Source organism: Saimiri boliviensis, chromosome 5 (assembly GCF_048565385.1).
Source record: "Saimiri boliviensis isolate mSaiBol1 chromosome 5, mSaiBol1.pri, whole genome shotgun sequence".
NCBI classification, from domain to species: domain Eukaryota; kingdom Metazoa; phylum Chordata; class Mammalia; order Primates; family Cebidae; genus Saimiri; species Saimiri boliviensis.
The window spans coordinates 65,552,760-65,565,316 of record NC_133453.1 but is presented as its reverse complement, the minus strand read 5'-3'; the positions used below and the strand labels follow the sequence as shown (position 1 = coordinate 65,565,316).

Below are 12,557 nucleotides of genomic sequence, written 5' to 3'. Positions count from 1 at the left end.
CAAAACTTAGTTTGGTTTAACACAAAATTTTGTTAAGAATTTTAAAAAGGGGCTGGGTGCGGTGCCTCAGGCCTGTAATCCCAGCACTTTGGGAGGCCGAGGCAGGTGGATCACCTGAGGTCAGCAGTTTGAGACCAGCCTGGCCAACATGGTGAAATCCCATCTCTACTAAAAATTCAAGAATTAGCCAGGTGTGGTGGTAGGCACCTGTGATCTCAGCTACTCAGGAGGCTGAGGCAGAAGAGTTGCTTGAACCCAGAAGGTGGAGGTTGCAGTGAGTTGAGATCATGCCACTGAACTCCAGCCTGGGCCACAGACAAGACTCCAAGAAAAATAATTTTAAAAAGGTAAACTTTGGAAGAAAATAAGAGCAATATTTCTAAAAACACCAAGAATGAAAAGAACATTCTGGTATTTAAAGACACCTAAAACAGCTGGGTGCCGTGGCTCACGCTTGTAATTCTAGCACTTTGGGAGGCCGATGCAGGTGGATCACAAGGTCAGGAGTTTGAGGCCAGCCTGGCCAATATGATGAAACCCTATCTCTACTAAAAAATACAAAAATTAGCCAGGCTTGGTAGCAAGCGCCTCTAGTACCAGCTATTGGGAGACTGGGAAGAGAGAATCTCTTGAACCTGGAAGGCAGAGGTTGCAGTAAGCTGAGATTGTGCCACTGCAGTCCAGCCTGAGTGATACAGTGAGACTCGGTCTCAAAAAAAAAAAAAAAAAAGACACCCAAAAGTTCCATAAAAGAATGTGAGTAGAAGGGAGCTTTCTGGGGTGATGACAGTGCTCTGTATACCATTCTGGTCTGTACACATGTTAAGTTCATAGAACTATAAACCCAAAATAGCTACTTTCTGTATGACAATTTGTAAAATAAAATGTGTACATTTCTAAACTTTACAAATATTTTTAAAAGTTTTCATAACAAATTTACTAATAAACTTGTCAATAAATAATATTTCTATTGATCCTTGAACACGGGTTTGAATTTTGAGAATTCACTTACACACAGACCTTTTTTCAATAAATATAAGGGAAAATTTTTTGAAGATTTGCAACAATTTGAAAAAACTTGCAGATGAAACACGTAGCCTAGAAATATGGAAAAAAAATAATAAAAAACTAGGTATGCCATGCATGCATGCATAAAATACAGATACTTGTCTATTTTATCACTTACTACTATAAATACACATAAAAAGTTAAAATGTACCAAAACTTACACTTAATTCAAGGGAAATGTAAATATAAACTAAAAATGCAGTATGAAATCATAACTGCATAAAATTAACTGTACTCATATTGTACTACCATAATTTTTTCACATCCACCTCCTGTTGCTATTGGGAGGAGCTTGAGTGTTGCCGAGTATCCTTATCTTGAAACACTGGGAAGACAGTAATCATTACCACGTAACCAGTTCATTTCTCCAGTAAATTGTGTATTGCTATAAAAAGTGATCTCTTGAGGTTCCTGCATATTATTATTTTTCATCTTGCTTGCAATACTGTAAACGTTGAATAACATAAGCCGGGCAAGTGGCTCACACCTGTAATCCAGCACTTGGGGAGGCCAAGGCAGGACGACTGCTTGAGCCAAGGAGTTTGAGACTAGCCTGGGCAACACATCAAGACCCTGTCTCTACACAAACAAAAATACAAAAATTTCCTGGGTATGATGGTGCATACCTGTAGTCCTAGCTACTTGGGTATCTGAGGCAGGAGAACAGCTTGAGCCCAGGAGTTCCAGGCTGCAGTGAGCTATGATTACATCACTGCACTCCAGCCTGAGCAACGGAGCTAAATCCTGTCTCTAAAACAACAATAAAAAAATTTTAAAATAACATTATGAGACCTATACAAAGTATAACTAGTGATGCTGGAAGTGCTCCTGAGAAGCAGAGAAAAGTCATGGCAATATAAGCAAAAGCTGAATTGCTTGATACGGACTATAGACTGAGGTCTGCATCTGGGGTTACTGCCATTTCAGACAAACAATTCATCTTGTAAACAGATGACAGTATCACTAAAATACAGTATAGTACCATAAATGTATATTCTTTCTTATTTTTTTTTTTTAAGACAGGATCTCATTCTGTCACCCAGGCTGTAGTGCAGTGGCACAATCATAGCTCATCACAGCTCAAACTCTTGGGCTCAAGCAATCCTCCTGCCTCAGCCTCTTGCGTAGCTGGAACTACAGGTGCACACCACACTGCTGGCTAATGTTGTCTTTTGTAGATGTGGCTCTCCCTATGTCCACCAGGCTGGTCTCAAACTCCTAGACTCAAGCAATCCTCTTCCCTCAGCCTACAAAGTGCTGGGATTATAGGTCTGACTCACTGCATCCAGCCATGATTTTCTTAAAAAGTTTTTTTTTCTCTAGCTTACTTTATTGTAAGAATATAGAATATATAACATACAAGATACATGTTAATTGTTTATATTATTGGTAAGGCTTCTAGTCAGCAGTAGGCTATCTGCAGTTAAGTTTTTGGGGAGTCAAAAGTTATATGCAAATTTTCAACTGTGCAGGGATCAGCTCCCCTAATCCCAGTATGTTCAAGGGTCAACTACATTTTGGAATCAAGTCTAATAAATTTTGTAACTGAAAAGATTCTGTGCTTCCAAGACTTATGTATGAGAGAGAAATAATTTCACTATAATTGAGCCAAAACCCAAAGTTCTTCACAAAATTTTAAGGCTCACAAATAATCAGGTTTTATTTTGGTTTTCTTTTTAATTTTTTTTTTCTAGATATGGGATCTCACTATGTTGCCCAGGCTACTCTCACACTCCGGTGCTTAGGCAATCCACCCAAAAGCCTCCCAAAGTGCTGGGATTACAGATATGAGCCCCCATACCTGGCCCTATTTTCATTTTTAAAGCAATACAAATAGTTGTACCAATCTGCTAATTATTATCTAAAAATATGACATTATTTCCAATGCTTACACTGCTGAAACAAAGTAAACAGAGTACAAACAAAGCTCCCCTAAAAGGAAAAGTATGAGAAAAGTTTTATTTCCCACTTTTTCTGCTTTAATGTGAAACTGACATACGATAAAATGTGCAAAAAGTGTACAGATGTATACATGTCTTGACATACGCATACACCTGTGAAACCTCCACTACAATTAAGATTATGAGCATATCTACCACCCCCAAGAGTTTCCTCATCGCCCTTTATAATCCCTCTCTCTGCTCCTCCCCCAGGCTACCATGATCTGCTTTCTAATTAGTATGCATTTTCTAGAATCTTATATAAATGGAATCATAGTATATGCTCTTTTTTTGGACTGCCTTCTTCCACTCAGCATAATTATTTTGAGATTCATCCATGTTATTGTGTATAAAAAATCTTTAATGCTGCATCTACCTGCTATATAAAATTAGTCCAAATTTGCTGCAAACTGGGCTTACTCACAAGATGAGAATCTTCAATTAGCTATATGTGAACTTTCATCTAGACAGCAGATTATTAGATCATTCTTGACTCAATATTCTTTTTCTTTTTTTTAAAGGGACAAAATCTACTATGTTACCCAGGCTAGTCACAGGCACAATCATAACACATTATAGCCTCAAACTCGTGGGCTCAACCAATTCCCAAGCCTCAGCCTCCTGAGTAGCTAGGATTACCTAGCATGTGCCACTGCACCTGGCTTTGAATCTTTTTTTTCAGCTCCCTACTACCGCCACTGAAGAACTAATACTCTTTTGGAAAAGTATTCTAAGCATTTAAACTAGGACAAGAAAAATAAGTGACTCTCCAATAAGTGAAGACTCTGATTCTGTTTTTAAATTAAATTTAATAAGCAGATATTCATTTGTACTCTAAAAATACTTCTCACAAAGCTTTCTTGATTAAAAAAACCCACCAGAATAAAATGATAAGCTCTCATAATTCCTTATGTAAATCCTGACAGTTGTTATATTTTTAAGTGTCAGAATAAGACTAACTTTCACCTCAGCAGCAATTGTTTAGTGAAAGATAAACTGTTTATATAGCTGAATCCACAGTTATGAGTTAGCATACAGTAACTTCAAAAATATACTTTAAAAAACTAGAGTAACTCCAGATCTGCACACATTCAAATAAGAAAATAATCTTTCATTATTTCTACTATCTTGCATGTCCTCATTAGTACACTCTGCAAACAAGAAAACTACTGAAAATAAAACTTCAAAGAGAACTCTAAATGACTAATGGGTAGGGATCTCAATTATCTTTACATTAGGCAGCAAACCCCAGAGGGTGGGAGGGGACATTATCTGGGGGCAAGCAAACTAAGTAATGTGAATAGATTCTTTTAATCTTTTAAATTTTTTTTTAGAGAGAGGATCTTGCTCTGTCATCCAGGCTGGAGTGCAGTGGTATAATCACAGGTCATTGCAGCCTCGAACTCCTGAGCTCAAGTGATCCTCCCACCTGTGAGTAGTTGAAACTACAAGGCACAGGCCACCAAGGCCAGCTAATTTTTTTTTTTTTTTTTTTTTTTTTTAAGAGATGTGGTCTCCCTAAGCTGCACAGGCCAGTCTTGAACTCCAAGGCTCAAATTATCTGCATAGGCCTTCCAAAGTGCTAGGATTATAGGCATGAGCCATCACACTTGGGCAAATACTTCTTTGTGTGTGAAAGAATCTTTACACATTACTGGCAGGGCATGGTGGCTCATGACTATAATCCCAGCACTTTGGCAGGCCAAGGCAGAGAATTGTTTGAGTGCAAGAGTTCAAGACCAGCCTGGGTAACACAGCAAGACCCTGGATCTATTTTTTAAAAAAGTATTCTACATTGTTTATACCCAAATGTCATCTAGGGAAATCATTATCAGTATCTTGGAAATATAGTTTTACATGAAATGAAAAACAACTTACTCCATTTTTATTTCCTTTTTTTTTTTTTTTTTTTTGAGATGGGGTCTCACTTTGCCACCCAGGTTGGAGTGCAGTGGCATGATGTTGGCTCACTGCAACTTCTGCCTCTGAGGCTCAAGCAGTACTCCCAACCCAACCTCCCAAGTAGCTGGGACCACAGGTGCACCCCACCATACCCAGTTAATTTTTTGTATTTTTAGTAGAGACAAGAGTCTCACCATGTTGCCCAGGCTGGTCTCAAACTCAAGCAATCTGCCTGCCTCAGTCTCCCAAAATGCTGGGATTACAGGCATGAGCCACTGTGCCCAGCCCATTTTGATTGGCTAAAACATTAGAAGTGCCACTCAATACTGTAATTGCAAAATAAGCTACTGGAACAATTTCATCCACCTCCACCCCCACCTCAACTGTCCATTTAAAATCCTTTACATTTAGGCCATGCACGGTGGCTCATGCCTGTAATCTCAGCACTTTGGGAGGCAGAGGTGGGCATATCACTTGAGGTGAGGAGTTCGGGACTAGCCTGGCCAACATGGCGACATCCTGTCTCTACTAAAAATACAAAAAGTAGCCCAGCATGGTAGTGCAACCCTGTAACCCCAGATATTGGAGAGGCTGAGGCAGGAGAATTTCTTGAACCCGGGAGGTGGAGGTTTCAGTAAGCCAAGATCTCGCCACTGCATTCCAGCCTGGTGGACAGAGCAAGACTCCATCTCAAATAAATAAATAAAATCCTTTATATTTAAGCCATTTGAGATGGTTATCTTTAATATGGTGAACATGATGACATCCCCAACTATATCCGTGGGCTCTTTCCCATCGCTCCTACTCCTCATCATTCATTCTAACCACAGTGGCAGTTCTTAAGGCTCCTTTCTACCATAGGGCCTTGAAACAAACCATTTACTCTGAATAATCAATCTTTCCTTTCCTTCTTTTGCTAACTTAGCTCCCATTCAGCTTTTACCTCTCAGCATAACTGTCATCTCCTCAAGGTAACACTGCATACTCACACACACAACAGGAAAGGCATCAAATATTTATGTGACCATTTTATTCACCGGATTATAAGCTCAAGAGGACAATGGACCCATCTGTTTTCACTCACCACTACATCCCTCAACATCTAGCACACTTATAAGACATGCTCCATAAACATGGGTCAAATGAATAAGAGTGATCTAAAGATTTAAAGCCAAAGCAAATACACCAAAATGAGCATTTGCATTTTAAACAAGTATACGTGTTTACAATAACATATATATTTTATGTATTTCTAATAACCAAAGGAAGTAAACAAGGCGAGGGAAAAGTCAAATTTTAAAAATTAATTAAATTAGTGGAGAGAAAAATGATAAATTAAAATTCAGTGATAAATTAAAACTTCTCGTTAACAATTTTTTCTGTTCCCAAACTTTCAGATATTCCAACAGAAAGCTGAAAAGTACTCTAAACACTAATATATATCTGACTGTTAAGAATTAAAATACATTATAATTTGAAATAAAAGATTTATCAATTTTCATAGCTTCAAAGCAATCCCTAATCTTTCTAATCTCTACAAGTCTTTTTATTTATTATACATCTAAGGATTTTTTAAAAAATTCTGATTATAATGTATCATTCAGTGCTCTATGGGCTATAGAATAATATATACAATGTATTTCATCAATTCTAAGATGCACATTTTGACGTCTCTGAGATCAATCACTCTAAGAAAGCATAGTATCTAGTTTAATTGGATTTTCTTTCCTTCCTTAATGATGGTATTTTTAGTCTGAATGAAATACAGTATAGTATGTATGCTCCTCACCAAATTCATGTACCCCCCCAAGGGTTAGAAAAACACATCAAATGAATATTATGTAAGAAACAACAAAACCAGAGACATTTTTATTACCAACATAATCAGGACTTTACCATCATCCTAAGTTGCTCCAGCTTGGAAAATTCTAAGTCAAATATCCCTCCCTAACTACACAATACCCTGAAACTCAACCTACCTGTTATAAAACCTTAATGGGGAATCAGATCCATAAGCCTTCCATTTTTCAGTCCTCTGCTATTTTCATTCCCACTCTAATTCTTTTCCACCCATTAACCCACTCTCTCTCTCATATCCAGATCTTCAGTTCTCTTGCCCCTCATTCTTCTGTAACATGTGCCCTATCAATTCTACTTTCTGAAAGACATCTATCAGAAACTGTCCCAAACTGAACTTATCATCATCTCTCTCAATACTTGCCACTTTTTCTGTGTTTAACATCTCAATGAATGGTATGACAATTCATTCAACTGACCTAGTCCAGAAATCCAGGAGTCACACTTCACTCTACCTTCTCTTTGAAATCCTCACATCAGTCACCAAGCCCAGAAGAAAACCAGTCAGGAAAACAGAGGTTCTTGCTAATGTACAGGCTTTAGTTAAAACTTCTCTACACAACTGGACCACTTCCCAATCACAGCCTTATTCTTTGTCTGGACTTCCCAGAGGCCTGACCATACATTTACTCAAGTTTAAACTACCTAGATCAATCCTTCTCAAATTGTCTGTCATGGGGTTTTGTAAAATACAATAAAATGAATTATTAGGTTGGTACAAAAGTAATTGCAGTTTTGGGCATTACACTGACAAAACTGCAATTACTTTTGCACCAACCTAATACTAGGCAAACAAATCTTTTTTCTAGGCAGCTTATGCAAACCACAGCGACAAATGGTCTTTTATTAAAAGGCACATAAAAAATGCTAGCACAACTTTATTACTACTTTATTCAAATGACCAAAAAATCAGTCAAATTGCTATGATATTTTCTAAATGCTCACTCTCAATTACTATAGTTATCTAGTTGAGGACCCATAACAAAGGCACTTAACCAGACCACAGCTGGCCTTGTCACCTCTAACTTGTGTTTTCTTTGTTTCTATTAATTTGCTTATTATAATACTTTACCAAAAAGTACAACCTTGACTTAAGCCTTAACCTCAACTGTTTTATTTTGTCAGAAAATTACTATGCTATTGGCTCACTTTTGTAGTCGGTCAACAGAGCCCAAACCAAGTCACAGTTCTTTCTCTTTGCTTTATAATCCTCTCTCCATAAGGACCAGCTGATCTACAGTTTCTCTTTAATTCTTTCATCTCCAATAGAAAACTTGGAAGCCTTTCTCTCTTGTTAAATAATTCGAATCCCCTTCTTGATCAATTCTGCCTTCTTAACACACAGAAAAGCAATAAAATTCCATAATTTAAGACAATTTCGAAATGCCTTTACAATCAACAAAGTTCCATATAGAAACACTTCTCAATGGCTCTAATCCAGAACAGGAAATAAAGTTCAATTAGAATATAATGTCAAGACAGCATATGCTTGCTATGGAATAAGCCTCCAGGTACGAAGATGATACTAAGTAACATAAAAATCATAGTCACAGGTTTACAAACCCAAGATTCATCTGGTAAAGCAAAGCAATCTTCCATTGGTCATTTCTAATTTTATTTGAGCACTAATGGAAAGAAAACACTGATCTTAATGAAATCAATGATTAAATAAACAACTGTACTTACGTGTTAGGTGAAAGATGCCATCACAGGCACTAATATGAGATAAAAAAGCATTCCCCAGGCCCTGCCCATTGTGAGCTCCTTTCACAAGGCCAGCAATATCCACTACATTTAGAAAGGCAGGAATTTTGCTGAAAAACAAAAGAAGGCTTTATTATAAAACAGTATTAAGAACTTATCTATTAACCAAATGAATTCCCCAAACATTTCACATAAATTCTTTCCTTTCTAGAACAATGTCTACAATAATGATTTGATAAATGAATATCCACCACGCCCCTGCAAAATCAGAAATGGCCTTTTAATACTTTAGTACTTTCTTACCTAGGAATATGAGGGAGAAAACTAAAACAGAATAAATGTACTTATTGTGTCTCTGAAATCAAAGATCTTATTAATTTTACTATAAAGTTCTATTGCCACATGCACACACACTCAAAAGCTGTGAAGAATGTTTAGAGTATGCTGGGGTAATCATCATAAAATGAGCCAATTAACTTTGTGCCAGACACTAAAAGTATTTTACATGTATTATCTCACTTCAAAGTTCAAATCAACTCCATGAGTGTTATTTATTTACTAAGCCCACTTTACAGATAAGGAAATTATGCCTTAGAGGAGTTAAGAAATCTATTGTATTCAGGGTCACTCAGCCAGTAGTGACAAAACTGGTTATCAAATACAGGCTGTCTGGGTTTGCATTTGATCACCCATATGCTATATAGACAAAAAAATGCATGTAATGTTGAGAACCAGTTATCAGCATAGTAATACCTAATGTTGATAACAGCAACCAAATTAAACTATATACAAAATAACCTTTGCTTTGCTTAATAAAGGCACATTTAACACAAATTAGAAACCAAGTTAGGAAAATCAGTCTGCCATATAAAAATGGAGATTTTAGTACATGAATAAATAAAAGCTACTTTTAATGTCATATGACAAAGGTATATATAATGTAATTTTATATCCTTTGTCAATTTTCAAGAGCACTCATTTTTCAGAATGTCAGTTTCACTACCTGATAAAATACAACATAAAAGTTCCACAAAAGACTCCCCTATTATTGGTATGGAAAATGAGTCCTTTCAAAATAATTATTCTATAAACAAGCATGGCAGATTGAAATTACTTGATTATTGTTACCACCAAATCCACTAAAATCAAAGAAATGTGATTAGTTTTTTGTTGTTGGACATAGTGACTGCCTCCCCAGCATCCACTGCCCCTTCTCTTGTACCTATACTGATTTTCATTCGGGTAGCCAATCCTCCCCAATATAGCCCAGAGCTTTGGAGAAGCTTTCTCTACCCCTAACTTGACAAGTGGGATATGTAGCTCAGGCCTTCACTAAGTAGTTTAATCTCATTCCTAGGCAAAGTAAAAAAAAATTCTAGGACCTTCACCTTGCTCTATTTGCCTCAAAGAACTTAAGAAGCCAGGCATGGTGGCATACATCTGTAGTCACAAGTATTTGTGAGGCTGAGGTGTGAGGGAGGATGGCTTGAGCCCAGGAGTTCAAGTCCAGCCTGGGCAACATGGGGAGATTCCACCTCTTAAAAAACAAAGAGAAATGAAAAGACTTAAGGAGAGGTTTACTGGAGGGGTTGTAGGAGGCTCTTTAATAGAACCTCATCAGTCTTCTGGGAGAACTAGAAGCAACCCCGTTTCACTCTGAACATGTATGAGAAAGTATACAGTTCCATCCTGTGACCAGAAGGGGAAGATAACCTTATGATCCAGCTGATAAAGTAAGCTGAAGGGAGAAAGAAGCCAGGTTCTTGATGATATTACTGAACTAAACACTGTGCTACCTGTTACTCAGCTCTTTAAGTCATTGTGTTAAGTGCAACCAAATTCATCCTAAATGATATTTCTAACAACTAAAACCACCCATATGATAAATATGAGATTGAGATAGTTTAGATGTTCTGTCACCTCCAAACCTTATGTGGAAATGTGATCCCCAATGGTGGAGGTGGGGCCTGGTGTGAGGTGTTTGGGTCACAGGGGCGGATCCCTCATAAATGGCTTGGTGCCCTCCCCATAGTAATGAGTGAGTTATTGCTCTGTTAGTTCACCGGACAGCGGGTTGTTTAAAACGGTCCAGTGCCTCTCTCCTCAATCTCTTGCTCCCCTTATCTCCACGTGACACATCTACTCCCCTTTTTATCTCCTGGCCATGAGATAAAGCTTCCTGAGATCTCGCCAGAAGCCAAACTGATGCTGGTGCTGTGCATGTATGGCCTGCAGAGCCATGAGCTAAATAAATCTATTTTCCTTATAAATTACTCAGTCTCGGGTAATCCTTTATAGCAATACAAAACGGACTAATGCAGAAGTACAGTAAGTAGCATGCATATGGGTAGAATGGCACTAAATTTGAAGTGAGAAGCCTTGAGTTCTATTTCTGGTTGACGTAACTATAACTGTGACCATGAACAAATTATTTCATCTTTTTAGGCTTCAAGTTTCTTTTAATGAGGAAACTAGACAGGAAGATCTTCAGCTCTGAGATTTTATTTTCTATTGAAAATGAGCTTCTCAATTCTGATTTGTGATTTATGGCTAGGATAAGCTTTAAACTAATATAATATCTCAAAAAGTTAAAACTTGAGAATTAATTCCAGCATTTCTGATGTATTACACCAAAGATTTCATGACTACTTGAACAAAATGCTTTCAGAATAAAACAATACTTTAGAACTCTCGAGACTTAAATGATGTTAAAAATCTTTTTAATCACAATACTGTAATGGACACAGACTACAAAAAATATTTATAAATATTCTTCCATAGAAACAGGCTAGTGGGGCTGGGCATGGCTTTGGCGGGCCAAGACAGGAGGATTACTTGAGCCAGGAGTTCAAACCAGCCTAAATGGCAAGACCCCAGCTCTACAAAACATTTAAAAATTAGCCAGGCACAGTGGCATTTGCCTGTAGTCCCAGCTACTCAGGGGGCTGAGGTAAGAGAATCATCTGACTGTGTCCAGGAGTTTGAGGCTACAGTGAGCTATGATCACAGCACTGTATTCCAGCCTGGGCAACACAGCAAGATTCTGCCTTAAAAAACAAAAAACAAAGAAGGCCAGGCACAGTAGCTCATGCCTGTAATCCCACCATCTTGGGAGGCTGATACTGGAGGAGTGTTTGAGGCCAAGAGTTCAAGACCACCCTGTTGCAACATAGCAAGACACCATCTCTATTTTAAAAAGAAAAGAAAGGAAAACAAAAAACAAAAACTGAACAAACACATGATCCTACTTTAGATGCAACAAAGCATATTATTGGAACACCTGAAAAAAATCTAACTAAAGTCTATGAACAAGATGGTAATATGGGATCAGTGTTAATCCCATAGTAAACCATCCTGATTTTGATGGTTTCCTATGGTTATGTGGGAGGATGTCTTTGTATTTAGTAAATGCAAACCAAAGAATTAAAGTATAATATGGCATCATGTCTATAACTTATTCTCAAAGGTTCAAAGAATCTGGGTATACAAGGGTATATAAGCACTCATGTACTTTTCAGCTTTTATATAAATTTAAAATCATTTAAAAATTAAAAAGTTTTAGAAACGACACTGAAATCAAGACACTGAAGTCAGGCTGAGGAGCCAATCTGAGGGATATAATTTGAGCATCAAATCAATGTTTGTGACAGATTAAAACCAATTAAATAACATTAATCTGAATAAATACATGAAGATGAGAAAGCTCTTCCTTCAGTACAATATTAACAAATGAAGGAGGAATAATAAAATTACAAAATCACCACGTGCGAATCCACATAGTAAAAATGAATTCATCAAAAAAAAAAAAAAATCAATGGATGCTACAACTAGTAAGTGAAAGTGGGAAAAGTGAATGAGTTCAGTACATACTTTGCAGTTAGAACTCACAAAAATTGCTGATAGACTGGATATGGGAGAGGGGAGAGAAGAATCAAAGATAAATTGTGGGCACTGATTTAAGCAACTGAGGAAATGATAATGATATTTATTGAGTTATGGCAGTCTTGAAGAAGAATTTGATTCAAGAAGGTGAAATCAAGAGGTCATTTTGGACATGTCAAGTCTAAGGCTCCTATTCAGACATCC

General features: G+C 37.3%; 1 protein-coding gene across 2 annotated transcripts in view; it reads right to left on the bottom strand.

Moving 5' to 3' along the window:
- The window catches only part of OLA1 (Obg like ATPase 1), a 175,989-nt gene that overhangs the window by 143,763 nt on the left and 19,669 nt on the right, over positions 1–12,557 (bottom strand). The window contains exon 4 of one of the 2 annotated variants that reach the window (XM_010351949.3): positions 8,454–8,581. The exons of the other annotated variant lie outside the window; for it this stretch is intronic. Coding sequence (XP_010350251.3) covers positions 8,454–8,581 — 128 coding nt within the window. The remainder of the gene's footprint in view (positions 1–8,453; positions 8,582–12,557) is intronic. 2 annotated transcript variants of the gene reach the window in all.